General features: G+C 41.6%; 1 protein-coding gene across 1 annotated transcript in view; it reads left to right on the top strand.

Annotated features, from left to right (window-relative positions):
- Positions 1-14,414, top strand: part of LOC111822931 (uncharacterized) — a 114,370-nt gene that overhangs the window by 36,378 nt on the left and 63,578 nt on the right. The window contains exon 2 of the mRNA XM_023743146.1: positions 11,039-11,090. Coding sequence (XP_023598914.1) covers positions 11,039-11,090 — 52 coding nt within the window. The remainder of the gene's footprint in view (positions 1-11,038; positions 11,091-14,414) is intronic.

The following is a 14,414-nucleotide window of genomic DNA, read 5'->3' as shown; positions in this document are numbered from 1 at the left end:
TTTGTCTATTTTTTCCTCATTTTTGTCTGCTTTTTGCTTCAACTCTTGGATAATTCTGAATATTATTGTCTTAGGCTGGGTTCTCTAGAGAAGCAAAACCAGTAAAGTGTATAAATATATATATAGACAGAGAGATTATATCAAGGAAACAGCTCATGTGACTGTAGATGCTAGAACGTCCCAAGTCTGTGGATCAGGGTAGAGGCCTCTCCCAAGTCACACAGCTGCAGAAGCTGGCAAGCCCAAGATCGGCAGGTCGGAGAGCAGGGCTCCCACTCACAGGCTGTGCAGATCAACGAATCCCAGGTTCAGCAGATAAGCTGACAGCTCAAGTCCCAAGAACGGGAGATGAGACGACAGGAAGCAGCCACAGGATCCAGACAGAGCAAAAAGCCAGAATGTCTACTTATATACAGATGGGGGCCACACCCCCAAGGAGACTCCCTTTCATCTGATTGGCTACTCACAGTATATTCAATCATGGGAGTGATTATATTAAAACATGGAGAATCATGGCCCAGCCAAGCTGACACACAATCTTAACCATCACTATTAGAGATTTGAATTCCCTATCAGTTAGGTCTAGTGCTTTTCCTCTGCTGGAAGGTCATCTGGTTTTTTATTCTGGATGCCTAGTAGAACCATCCTTTCCTGTTTTTGTAAATGTTTTGATACTGTCTGCTGTCTTCCGGGCATTCAATTGTTATTTGATCATTTATTGATTGTAGATTTGTTTTTTTCGTTCTGCTTTTTTGTTTTATTTGGTTATGTCTGAGCAGGCGGGCTGGCGTTCTTTGTTGTTTGCTTGTCTGTGGGCATGATACTTTTCACCTCCTTCTCCAATTGGCAGGGTCAGTCACTCAGGTATGGTACAGCAGGGCAGGTCCAGCTGAAGGGGAGTTGCTGGGATGGGTTTTTTGTGGCATGTACCAGGGCTGACAGGGCAGACCAGGAATCAGTGCAGGGCAGGTTCCAGTAGGCCGTGCCTGTGTTGCTTGGGAGTGTGATGTTCAGTGCACGATGCAGGTAAGCAGGAAGATGGGGGTAGATTGTGATGTGTGGAGCTAAGATGGGCATGGGAAAGAAGAGAGAGACGAGAGAGGAACAGGGGCCAAAAACACACACACAAACAAAAAAGAGTGCTAAGGGAGCTTGCTATTGGAGTGGAGAGATTAGAGACTGAGAAATGAGGAAAAACAAAAATGAAAAAAAAAGAAAAAGGGTAAAAGAAAAAAATGAATACATCGAGAAACTGGAAATGAAGAAAGACAAAAAGGGAATAAGGAGAGAAGAAAACAAAACAAAGAAACAATAAAAAACCAAAACCAAAAACAAAAACAAACCCAAAAAGCAAGAAAAAAGAAAGGCCCCCAGGGATGTCCCTGTGTGCCTGCGCAGAATAAGGGAGTAGCTTCCAAGCTGCATGGTACTGCCCAGCTAGAAGGGGCTCTCAAGCTGAGAAAAGAAAAAAACAAACAAACGAACAAATCAAAACAGAACAAATCAGAGCAAACAAACAAATAAACAAAAAAGCCCCAGGGGTCCCACTAGTGTGGCAGCACAGGCCAGGAAGCAGTCCACAGTCAAGTGTTTCGCAGCCTTTCAGGAAGAAGCAAAGATGGCGCACGGAGCCAGGTATTTGAGAGAAAGGAGCGGGAGGTGGTGAGAGGTAAGGAAGAAATCTAAAGAAGCAGAAAGAAGCAACACCAGCAGCCAACAAAAGGCACTCAGGGAGTTGGCCAGTGCGGGCGGGTGGAATCCAAGTGACACTAGGGTGAAGGTGGTGTTTCCTGGCCAAGAGACTGTGGCTGCAGGAAGCAGAGGAGGCTAAGTGGGGGTGAAGAAAGGTGGGGGGTGGGAAAGCCTATATCGCTGGTTACCAGTTGTTCTGTCTCCTGCTGGAAGCTCCGTGAAGCTGCTTTCTTATACCCCCTGTTCGCTGATCTCCGATAGGAGTCCAAGTTGGTGGATCCCTGCTGCGGTAGCTGATAGGGGACCTCTGCATGTGTCTCTCCTCTCTCTCTGTTCTTGGTCAGTTTCTTATTCCATTCGGTTCTTGGCTGAGTTCTTTATCTCTTCATTTGATGCTTAGGGTTTCAGGACTGACGTGTGACTCTGTTTTACTTAGTTTTTCTGATCTTTGCTGTGGAGGGACGGCGTGGTGCTTCTGACTATAGCACCATGTTGCCTGGAAGTCCTCCGGAATACGTTTCTTACATAGTCATAGAACCCACCAAAGAAAGCCTCTTTCTCCTGGAGGGTTTGCCATTTTATAGTTCAAAAAGAAAAGGATAAACTTTTTCTTAAACATTTCCAGCAGTACCCAGGATTTAACCACACACAGCTGCTCCTGATCTCGAATCCAAAGAACCCATAGAGTCAAGCCCATGTGTGGATGATAGTGAGAATGTGCTTAAATGGAGCTGGGTGAAAGAGGCAGAAATCAGTGTCATTAGTTGAAAGTGGGGTAATTACTTATCTCCCTGGCAAGGGGTTCATGAGGCTTATTTAATTAAAGCTTTTAGTTTGCATGGAAACCCAAAGAAGGTAATCTTTGTCAGATCCAAGTAGTAGGGTGGCCAACCGTCTGGTTTGCCTGTGACTGTGGGGTTTCCCAGAATGTGGAACTTCCAGGTTCAAAGCAGAACAGTCCTTGGCAAACAAGGATGGTGGATCACCCTAGAATCCCTCTTCCTTCACAGCCTCAACTTTTCTTCCTTTTTTTTTTTTTTCTATTCTGCTGCCGACTGAGTGCTTCTTAACAACACGTTCTTTATACACCAGACCTCTGCCAAACAATGGAGTCCTAGAACTGGAAGAGCTACTTAGATGCCATGAAGTCATCAGCTGCCTCCCAGAAGGTTCATTCACATGGATAAATAGTCTGTTCCTAATGATGTGCTGGGTAAGAGAGTCCACAGAAATAAACGGTCAGATGCTTTTTCTATCATTTTATAATCCTTACTATTTGCTATTTGAATTTCTTTCATCTTGCCCAGTTTCTTTCTTTTTTTCTTACAAGTTATTATGGAATTGGAGAGTTGTGACTGCCAAAGATTTTGCAGGAGAATTATGCGGGTGTCCTAGAGTTTAGAATTGCAGAGCTGTTCATGTAACAGGAGCCACGGCTTGGGGAAAGTACTGCTTTGTATTGAGAAATTAAAATAAAAATTTCCAGGAAGTATGGGGCCAAACTGAGAGTTCAGTGTTTAGGGGATTCCCCAAATTGCTGTTTGAATTGTATGGGGTTTGACTTATCTTGTTCTTAAACAAGAAGGTTGCTGATATTTCAAATCCTGCTAGTTTTGCTTAGATACGGCTGGATTTCAATCATGGGTTAGTTAATTCTTTTTATTTGGTTTTCTTTTATATCCTACTCAGATACATGCATGTTGTTGTTGTTAGATGCGGTTGAGTCAGTCCCCAGCTCATGGTGGCCCTATTTACAACAGAATCAGACCATTGTGATCCACAGTGTTTTCACTGGCTGAATTTTTTGGAAGTAGACCACCAGGCCTTTCTTCCCAGTCTGTCTTAGTCTGGAAGATCACTGAAACTTGCTTAGCTGCACTTGAGGTGCGTGAGCTGGGAATTGAACCCAGGTCTCTGACATGAAGGGTCAGAATTTTACTACTGAACCACCATTGCCTCAATATACGTATGTTGTTAGGTGCTGTTGAGTCGATTCCAAGTCATAGTGAGCCTATGTACAACAGAATGAAACACTGCCTGGTTGTGTGCCATCCTCACAATGGTTGCTACACTTGAGCCCATCGTTGGAGCCACTGTGTCAATCCGTCTCATCGATGGTCTTCGTCTCTTTCGCTGACCCTCTGCCAAGCATGATGTCCTTCTCCAGGGACTGGTCCCTTCTGATAACATGTCCAAAATACATGAGACATAGGTCTCAATAATTCTAAAGTTTCAGGAAATGGAATTCATTTTGTTTTGTAAATATATTGCCTTTTTCCATCTCATCCAGGATAGACAAACTATCAAATCTCAGTTGGCTGAACAACAGTTGGGTCCCGGTTAACTTAGATTGGATAAACTACAGAGAACTGTTTCAGGTACCGTATAGGAACCCTGGTGGCCAGTGGTCAAGAGCTCAAGCTGCTAACCAAAAGGTCTGCAGTTCAAATCCACCAGCCACTCCTTGGAAACCCTGTGGGGCAGTTCTCCTCTGGCCTGTAGGGTTGCTCTGAGTCGGAACTGACTTGATGGCAACAGGTTGGTTGGTTTGTGTTTATAGAGGACTCTGTCAGTCAAATGCTGGATCCCAAACCTTGGCTAAAGTTAAAATTTCAAATATATATATATATATATATAGTTTTGTCTCAAAGTATAACCAGTACATGCTTACTATAGTAAATTTGTAAAAGAGAGAAAAATAATAGAAGAAAAAAAATATTGGGGTTATTCCTAGAGACAATAAGTGAATGACTGATTTTGTGGGTATTCTGATTTTTTTATGCGGTTTTGCTTCTTTCACATATTACAGTTTTGCAACCTACTTTTTTCACTTAGAATTACAACACAAGCATTTTCCGAGTTCACTGTGACCTCTTTAATACTCTGTTTGTGGTTGTATGACATTACGTAGGGTGCTGTAGCATTTCAGGTAGAGTAGAGCTTCGTGGGAGGAGACTATAACGTACACATAGAGTAAGCTCAGATTATGTTCCCAAATTAATTAAACAGGAGTATAAAATCTTACTGGCAACAAAGTGTCCTCAGAGGAGGGAAGCAGATGTAGCATATCTCAGCAAAGCTTTCCTTGGTCCCCACTGATCCTAACGGAGCACGCTGACACTGGAAGTCTCCACAACTCTTTCATCTCTCTCCCTCCTTGGTTTCTTTCTTCCTGGAGAATTTACACCAACAAACTACGCACTTTGATGGAAGATAATGATTACAACGTTGGACTTTCCTGGAAGCGAACTCATCAAGATTAAGTGACATCCTTCTCTTAGGGGACATGCCAATTATCCATTTATTGACTCACATTTACAAATTCACTGACATTGCTGGCTCTGGGAAAATGGGTCATTGTTGCTGCCATTGTTTGCAGTCGAATCAATTCTGACTCATGGCTACCCCATATGTGCAGAGTAGAACTGCTCCATAGGGCTTTCAAGGCTGTGACCTTTCAGAAACAGATGTCAGGCCTGTCTTCCTAGGCACCTCTCAGTGGGTTTGAACTACTTTGGCAAGTAGTCCAGCGCTTAACCGTTTTTGCCACACAGGGACTCCATGCGAAAATGGATGAAAAAACCAAAAACAAAACCCATTGCCATCCAGTTGATTCCGACTCATAGCGACCCTATAGGACAGAGTAGAACTGCCCCATAAAGTTTTCAAGGAGCGGCTGGTGGATTCGAACTGCTGACCTTTTCATTAACAGCCGTAGCTCTTAACCTATGTGCCACGGGGGCTCCAGGGAAAAATGGATATGGGCCCTTTAAATAGTTTTATTTTTTTACTTTTGCCAGCTGGCACAATGTTAAGCTTTGTCAGTAGAGGGCGCCTGAGAGGCATTGCCGAAGGAAAGGGTTTTGTTTCCCAGTCTGGCCTGCCCCCTGCAAGCTCCTGTGGTACACGTGGCTTCTCCGGCACTTGGCTCCGGACCTGCAGGGCAGACAGTAGCACCCAGTGGTCAGCAGCTTCCCCTGGAGTCAACTTTTGGGTGATTTTGTAGCAAGTGCCTCCAGTAAAACGTCCTCTTGTGTACAGCTTTCCCGACACCCCAGAGGGCAGGACGAATTTCTAGTAAGTTCCAGAGGGCAGGTTTCTAGCAAGTTCTGTCAGTGCAACACAACAGCGACCTCATTGGAAAGGGCACAGGGAGTCACAGGTGTGCTCTCTTCAGTGAGGGCTGGATTTCAGTCTTTGTGTTGAGGGGAGGCGGGGGTCCTTCCTTGGGGACTGTATCTCAGCCCGGGGGCGGGGGTGGGGCGGGTAGTGGCTGCTCCTTATTCCATATTCTTCACAGTTCTCTTTACTTCTTAGGAGCCAATTCTTTGTTACTCTAGTCCTCCGTTGTAAACCAAACCAAACCAAACCCGTTGCCGTCGAGCCGATTCTGACTCATAGCAACCCTACAGGACAGAGTAGACCTGCCCCATAGGGTTTCCAAGGAGCGGCTGGTAGATTCGAACTGCCGACCTGTTGGTCAGCAGCCGAACTCTTAACCACTACGCCACCAGGGCTCCAATGTTGTTAATAATTATTTGTATTCAGCATTGCCTGTTCACGTTACTATGCATCTTTCTTCTGATTAGACCCAGACTATACAGGGGAGGAAGCAGAGCCTCGGTGTCTCTGCCTCTGTCTAGCATGATGGAAAAGTCATTTCCCTCTGGGGTCTACTTCCTGACTCTCAGCTTTCCTGAGCACTAGATTCTTCACCTGTAAAATGGTATTAATAACAGTACTTGTTTCATAGGGGTCTTGTGAGAGTTAAAAGAGATGATATGTGTACGTTAGTTGAAACAGTGCCTGGCAAATAGTAAGTACTCAGTAAATGTTATATGTCATTATAATTTAACCTGGATGAATCTGACATTGAATTTGGTTGGAGGATGACAAGCACAAATCCAATTCCTGACAAAAGCATATGTTGTTGTTGTTGTGGGCTGTGGAGTCGATTCTGAGTCATAGCGACCATATGTGACAGAGCAGAACTGCCCCATAGGATTTCCTAGGCTGTAATCTTTATGGGAGCAGATTGCCAGGTCTTTTCTTCCACGAGTGGTGGGTGGCTTCAAACTGCTGACCTTTCGGTTAGCTGCTGACTGCTTAACCACCATAGTTTATTTAACCATTTCCATATGGTAGACGTTTTGGTTGCTTTTAATATTTTACTATTATAAACAATTCCAGGATAAACATCTTTGTCCATAAAACCCATTTGTTCTGGGGTGTTCTATATGGAGACAGATGGAAATCCATTTATACTTAGGGATGTGCTTCATTAACAGGAGTAGGTTCTGGCTTGACCCAAGAGTAGAGTTAGAAAGTACATGTTGAGGATCTTAGAGACTTTATTTTGCCAACTTCTCAAGAACTTCACTTTTTGATTCTGCTTCTTAACATATGACAAAACTAAGTTTTTCTTTTCAAGGAAATACCAATATCTAAAGATTGGCAGTTTGAATCCACCAGCCACTCCTTGGAAACCCCGTGAGGCAGTTCTACTCTGCCCTATAGGGTTGTTATGAGTTGGAATCAACTGGATGGCAATGGGTTTTTGGTTTTTGAATATACAGTAAGCCATCTTGTCATAGTTCTTAGAATGTTCCTTGGTTCTGTTAGGCACCTTGAAAGCGCCCATTCTGAATTAGTCAATCAAATTAATCAATATTTATTAAAATGCCAAATAGTTTAGTAATTAAATAATTTTGGGATGGAATTTCAGGAATAACTTACTAGTTATAGGATCTCAGGCAAGTTATTTTAATCTTTGTGAGTATTAGAACAATTACTTTGTCTTCTCTGAGACTCAGTTTGTTCATAAATAAAATGGAGACAATAATGCTTATGTTAATTCATTAATTCATTTGTTTATTCAAAAATTATCTATTGAGCTCCTACTATGTGCCAAATGGAGCCCTGGTGGTGCAGTGGTTAAGAGTTCGGTTACTAACCAAAAGGTCGGCAGTATGAATCTACCAGTCACTCCTTGGAAGCTCTATGGGGAAGTTCTACTCTGTCCTGTAGGGTTGCTATGAATCAGAATCCACTCGACGGCAACAGGTATGTGCCAAATACTCTTCTTGGTGCTTGGGATGAATCAATTAAAAAAAAAAAAAAATCAATCTGTCCCAAAGGAGCTTATATTCTAGTGGTAATGATAGGGGGAGGGGAATAGATAATAAATGGTAAATGTAATGCATAAGTAAATTATATAGCATGTTGGATGATGATATGTACAGCGGCAAATACAGAGTTGGAGATAAGGTGGATCAGATGTGCTTGGAAGGATTGAACTTTTTAAAATGGTAATTATGGTAGACCTCATTGAGGTGACATTTAAACAAAGACTTGAAAGAAGTAAGGCAGTTAGTTAGCCATACCACATTCATATGGAGAGAAGTATTCTAGGCAGAGGGGAGAGCAAGTACAAAGGCCCTAAGCTGGGAGCATGGCAGGCATGTTTGAGGAATAGTAAGTACAAGGGGGCTGAAGCACCGTGAGTAAATGGGAAAATAGTAGGAGATGAAGGCACAGAGGTAAGAAAGCCCAGATCATGTTGGACCTCGCAGGTCATTGTCAGAGCTTTGGTTTTTATGCTGAGTGAAATGGAGCGTCATAAGGTTTTTGAGCAGACGAAACACATGGATGGATTTACATTTTCTTAGAATCACTCCTGATTCTAAGAAGGTTTATCCTCACTGGTTCCTGAGTGAGGATAAACTCTGGGGTGGAGATGTTACTGCAACCCCTTCTCCTTCCCATTCCCTTCCCCATGGAGGAGGTAGCATGGTAGCTGAAAATGTGGAGAAGTGAGGGAGATTGTAAAGCCATACAAAGGTACGGACTGGGGCTGGGTAGGTATAGGTTGGTGGGTACAGCAGCTGAGGATACCTCACAGAGGAGTGGAGTGGAGGTGGTAGGTGGAAGAGATGACCATCATGGTTAGAAGATCGACTGTATTAAGTAAATTAGTAAACTGATTATACATATAAGAAAATATAATGAGGATAACAGAGGCCAAATTTCTCACTGCTAGAGAAAGAATTTATGAACACAGAAAGGGATAAGGCTAGAAGAACTCTAAAATGTTGGATTGTAACTGGAGGTATCAGTATGAATTCATGATCTGTGTCTACATGTCTCTTTATATCTATCTCTACATATAGATATGTTGTTGTTAGGTGCCGTTGAGTTGGTTCTGACTCATAGCTACCCTACGTACAACAGAACAAAATACTGCCTAGTCCTGCACCATCTTCACAATCGTTACTATGTTTGAGCTCATTGTTGCAGCCACTGTGTCACTCCATCTCATTCAGGGTCTTGCTCTTTTTCACTGACCCTCTACCAAGCATGATGTCCTTCTCCAGGTACTGGTCCCTCCTGATAACATGTCCAAAATATGTGAGACCAAGTTTTGCCATCCTTGCTTCTAAGGAGCATTCTGGCTGTACCTCTTCCAAGACAGATTTGTTAGTTCTTCTGGCAGTCCATGGTTATTCAGTATTCTTTGCGAACACTGTAATTCAAAGACATCAATTCTTCTTTGGTCTTCTTTATTCATTGTCCAGCTTTTGCATGCGTATGAGGCAACTGAAAACACCATGGCTTGGGTCAGATGCACCTTAGTCCTTAAAGTGATATCTTTGCTTCTGAACACGTTAAAGAGATCTTTTGCAGCAGATTTGCCCAATGCAGTGTGCTGTTTGATTTCTTGACTGCTGTTTCCATGGGTGTTGATTGTGGATCCAAGTAAAATGAAATCCTTGACAGCTTCAACCTTTTCTCCATTTATCGAGATGTTGATTACTGGTCCAGTTGTGAGGATTTTTGTTTTCTTTATGTTGAGGTATAATCCATACTGGAGGCTGTAGTCTTTGATCTTCAACAGTAAGTGCTTCGAGTTCTCTTCACTTTTAGCAAGCAAGGTTGTGTTGTCTGCATATTGCAGGTTGTGTGAGTCTTCCTCCAATCCTGATGCCCCATTCATCTTCATACAGTCCAGCTTCTCGGATTATTTGCTCAGCATACAGATTGACTAAGTATGGTGAAAAGATGCAACCCTGACGCACACCTTTCCTGACTTTAAACCACTTAGTATCCCCTTGTTCTGTATGAATGACTGCCTCTTTGTCCATGTACAGGTTCTTCATGAGCACAATTAAGTGTTCTGGAATTCCCATTCTTTGCAATGTTATCCATAATTTGTTATGATCCACACAGAAGTGCCTTTGCATAGTCAATAAAACACAGGTGAACATATTTCTGGTATTCTCTGCTTCAGCCAAGATCCATCTGACATCAGCAATGATATCCCTTGTTCCATGTCCTCTTCTGAATCTGGCTTGAATTTCTGGCAGTTCCCTGTCGATGTACTATTGCAACTGCTTTTGAATGATCTTCAGCATTAGTTTATATATATATAAACATAGATTATATATAATATATATAAAGAAATAATTTAGATGTATAAGTGTGTGTGTATGTGTCCATGTATTTAAAAAAAAAAAAAATCCGTTACTGTCGAGTTGATTCTGACTCATAGTGACCCTATATGATAGAGTACAGCTGCCCCATAAGGTTTCCAAGGAGCGGCTGGTGGATTCGAACTGCTGACCTTTGGTAAGCAGCCAAATGCTTAACCACTGCACCACCAGGGCTCCATGCTTATGTATAGACATACATATATCTCCTAGCTCTGTCCACCAAGAGGGCTTAGAAGCAATGGCATCCAGTAGCAATGAGCATACCCAACACCAGATATTGGTTTCTAAATACCATCTTCCACCATCTAAAAGAAATCAGGTTAAAATGAAACAATGGTATAGCTTAACTAGTAAAAGAAGTCTGCCTTGAGCATTATGCTCTTTTAAGAATTATCTGTATAGGATCAAATTGACAACAGCAACTGGAAGGATTATCCAGGAATCTTAGGGGGAAGTGAATTTATGTTAATGGAGGAGGAACAACTTAGAAAAGGGAGGGTGAGAATGGTTGCACAACTCGAAGAATGTAATCAATGTCAATGAACTATACATGCAGAGACTGTTGAACTGGTGTATGTTTTGCTGTGTATATTCTCAACAACGACACAACAACAAACAAACCCATTGTCGAGAAGTCAGTTCCAACTCAGAACAGTAGTTAAAAAGGCTCAGAACGGGGAGATTAGGGACACCTGTATCTGTCCCAAAGCAACACATCCCTTCTTCTTGGTCTGAGAAAGATGAAGTGCTTCCCTTATGCAAAGCAATCTCTTCTAGTTATGCCATTGATTCTTCCTTCTCCTGCCTCTTCTAGTACTATCTGTATCATTTATCCCCTCTCTCTTTTACACTTTCAGCCTCTTCTGCTGAATCCGTCGTTCTCATCAGAGCTCACCTTCAACAGGGAGGGTAAGTGGAGGCATGTGGTGTATAATTAGGTGTCCTTTGGTGGCACAAATGATTGGTTGGTGGTTTGAATCCACCCAGAAGTTCTTTGGAAGAAAGGCCTGGTGATCTACTTCCAAAAGATCACAGGCATTGAAAACCCTGTGGAGCACTGTTCTACACTGGGGTTGTCATGAGTTGGAATTGACTTACTGGCAACTGGTTTGGTTTCGTTTTATTTTTTTGGTGGTGCATGATTAGAAATGAAACTAAGACCTCTCTAGGTTTTCGTTTCATTTTCTCCTCCCCGATTGAGAACTATTCCTCTGTATTTATTCTCTACCCTCTTGCTATGAACATAATATATTGAGCATTTCTTATTATAAAAACACTTCCTTGAAGCTGACATGTTTTTCTTTCAATATTCCCCCCTCTGCCCCCTAACACTTCTAAAGTACAACCCTGTTCCTACAACTCTTGTGCAGAAACCCTTCTATTAAAACACATATCACATAGTAAGAAAAAGAAAAGAAAAGAAATCAGAGCTGTGGCTGATTCCAGGGCAGGGGACTGGAAAATGTAAGACGAGTCTGGAGCATCTTCTTATGCTAGAAATTACGGAAATGTTCAATGAATAATGGGGATATTTCAAGAGGGCACAGGGCCAGCTTAAATGAACTCCCCCTGGCCACATCAGGAACAATCTAAGTATCAAGATAAATAATAATAATAATAATGGATTACAACCCACTGAATAAAATAGGAGTCCATACTGATAAAAAAAAAAGAAACAAAACAAGACAAACAAATAAAAGGGAAAGCTTGTCATTACCATAGAATGCCAACCAATAAATGTAGAAGGACTAGTGGAAATAGAGAACCATCATTTGGCAAGCATCACAGATGTGGTTGATTTAGACTGAAGTCATCAATGGATGCTAAGGCCAAAGGGTGAAAGTTTCATGAGCAACAGGATATTTTGACATAAATTAGGAATACCTCCCCATTTAATATTAATCAATTGCAAAGAGAAAGATGATAAATACAAGTGGAGAAACTTGGCAACATGAACATAACCAAGTGACTAAGGTTAATATCACCAGTGGTAGGCTAGGCTGATATTGTATATCTTCTGATGTGATACAATGAGAAGAGCACAGCATTGTTTCTGCAGAATTATTGCCAAGAATGAATGGCCTAATTCTGATTATGAGGAAACATCAGCTGGATCAGATTAGAGGTCATCCTGCGGAATGTAAGACGTCTCATAGAGTGTCAAGCACATAAGCAGGGACGGATTACCCCAAAAGCAAGGAATGCATGGGCTTAATTGTGCTTACTTACTAATCTGTAGTGCACAGTTTCACATGAGTTTCACCACATCAAAGACAATTAAGCCTATGAGTATCTTGCTTACTGTAAACCTGTGCTACTTTGCTTACTGGTTAATCTGCCACTGCACATGAGAAATGGAAAAAACTGCAGAACTGTTTCAGAATGAAGGACTCTGAAGAGACCTGACAGCTAAATGTAACACATGTTTCTGAGAGGACACTGGACCACAGAGGAAAAAGAGACATTGTTGGGACAATTAAGGAAATTTGAATGGAATTGAATGAGAGTGTTACATTAATGTTGATTTCCTCATTTATAGAGTTGTATAGTTGTGTGCTCTGGTGGCATAGTGGTTAAGAGCTACGTCTGCTAACCAAAAGGTTAGCAGTATGAATCCACCAGGCACTCCTTGGAAACTCTATGGGGCAGTTCTACTCTGTCCTATAGGGTCGCTGAGTCAGAATCAACTCAGTGGCAATGGGTTTGGGTTTTTTTGGTTATGGTTGTGTGCTAGTCATATAGCGGAGTGGTTTTCTTTTCTTGTTTTTTTGGAAAATGCACATTGGCATGCTCATGGATCATATGACTTGCTCTCAAAAAGTTTAGAATAGACATTCAGGTGACTAACAAACACATGAAAAGAAGCTCACGATCATCAGCCATTAAAACCAAAACGAAACCTGTTGCTGTCAAGTTGATTCCAACTCATAGTGACCCTATAGAAATGCAAATCAAAACCACAGTGAGATACCATCTCACCCCCACAAAAATGACACTGATCAGAAAAACAGAAAACAACAAATGCTGGTGAAGTTGTGGGGAGATTGGAGCTCTTATATACTGCTGGTCGGGTCATAAAATGGTATAGCCGCTGTGGAAAATGATATGGCGCTGCCTGAAAAAGCTAGAAATAGAAATACCTTATGATCCAGCAATCCCACTACTAGGTATATATCCTAGAGATATAAGAGCAGTGACTCGAATAGACACATGCACAACTAAGCTCATTATAGCATCATTCCCAATAGCAAAAAGATGGAAACCTAAGTGTCCATCAGCGGATGAATGGATAAACAAATTGTGGTACATACAAAACAATGGAAGACTACACAATTATAAAGAATAATAAGGAGTCTGCAAAACATCTTACAACATGGACGACTCTGGAGGGTATTATGCTGAGTGAAATAAGTCAATCACAAAAGGACAAATATTGCATGGTCTCACTTTCATAAGAACTCAAGAATAGGTATACATACAGAAAACAGTGATCTTTGGTGGTTACCAGGGATGGGAGAGGGAGGGAGGGGGAATCACTTTCTAGATGGTAGACACTTGTTAATTTTGGTGACGGGAAAAACAATACCCAATACTGTGGAAGTCTGCACAACTTGACCAAGGCAAATGAAAATACTAAGAAGTACACAAGAATAAGGGACAATTTCAGTAAATGCTATAACATATACAATTTTGCAACAACAGTAATAACAACCAAAAAATATGAGTATGGTTACATAGCTATATATTTATGCATATATGTGTATAGGAAGGCATGTGTGAGTACATGCGTGTGCATGTATAGATGTATCTGTACGCATATGTATACAGGCAGTCCCTGGGTTACAAACAAGATCCGTTTCTAAATCTGTCCTTAAGTTGAATTTGTATGTAAGCCAGAACAGGTATATATGGTTCTTATTTAGCATCAGTTAGTCAAATGTTTGACTTAGTATATAGTACATATTTTACCTTTCTATAAAGGAAACCCTGGTGGCATAGTGATTAAGCTGCTAACCAAAAGGTCGGCAAACTCGATGGCAACAGGTTTGGTTTTTTTTAAAAATATGTGTAAACACTTAACACTCCCAAACCATGCAATGTTTTCATGAGTATCACAAAGTAGTGTGTGTGTTTGTTATTATGAACCGTTGTATTTAACTCAAATTTTTAATGTAATAGGCTTTATGGCAGTCTGTTCTTAAGTACGAGTTGTCCATAAATCAGACGTTCATA

Source organism: Trichechus manatus, unplaced genomic scaffold, assembly GCF_000243295.1.
Source record: "Trichechus manatus latirostris isolate Lorelei unplaced genomic scaffold, TriManLat1.0 scaffold00239, whole genome shotgun sequence".
NCBI lineage: Eukaryota > Metazoa > Chordata > Mammalia > Sirenia > Trichechidae > Trichechus > Trichechus manatus.
Note: the sequence above shows the minus strand (reverse complement) of the source record. Positions and strands in the feature narration are given on the sequence as shown.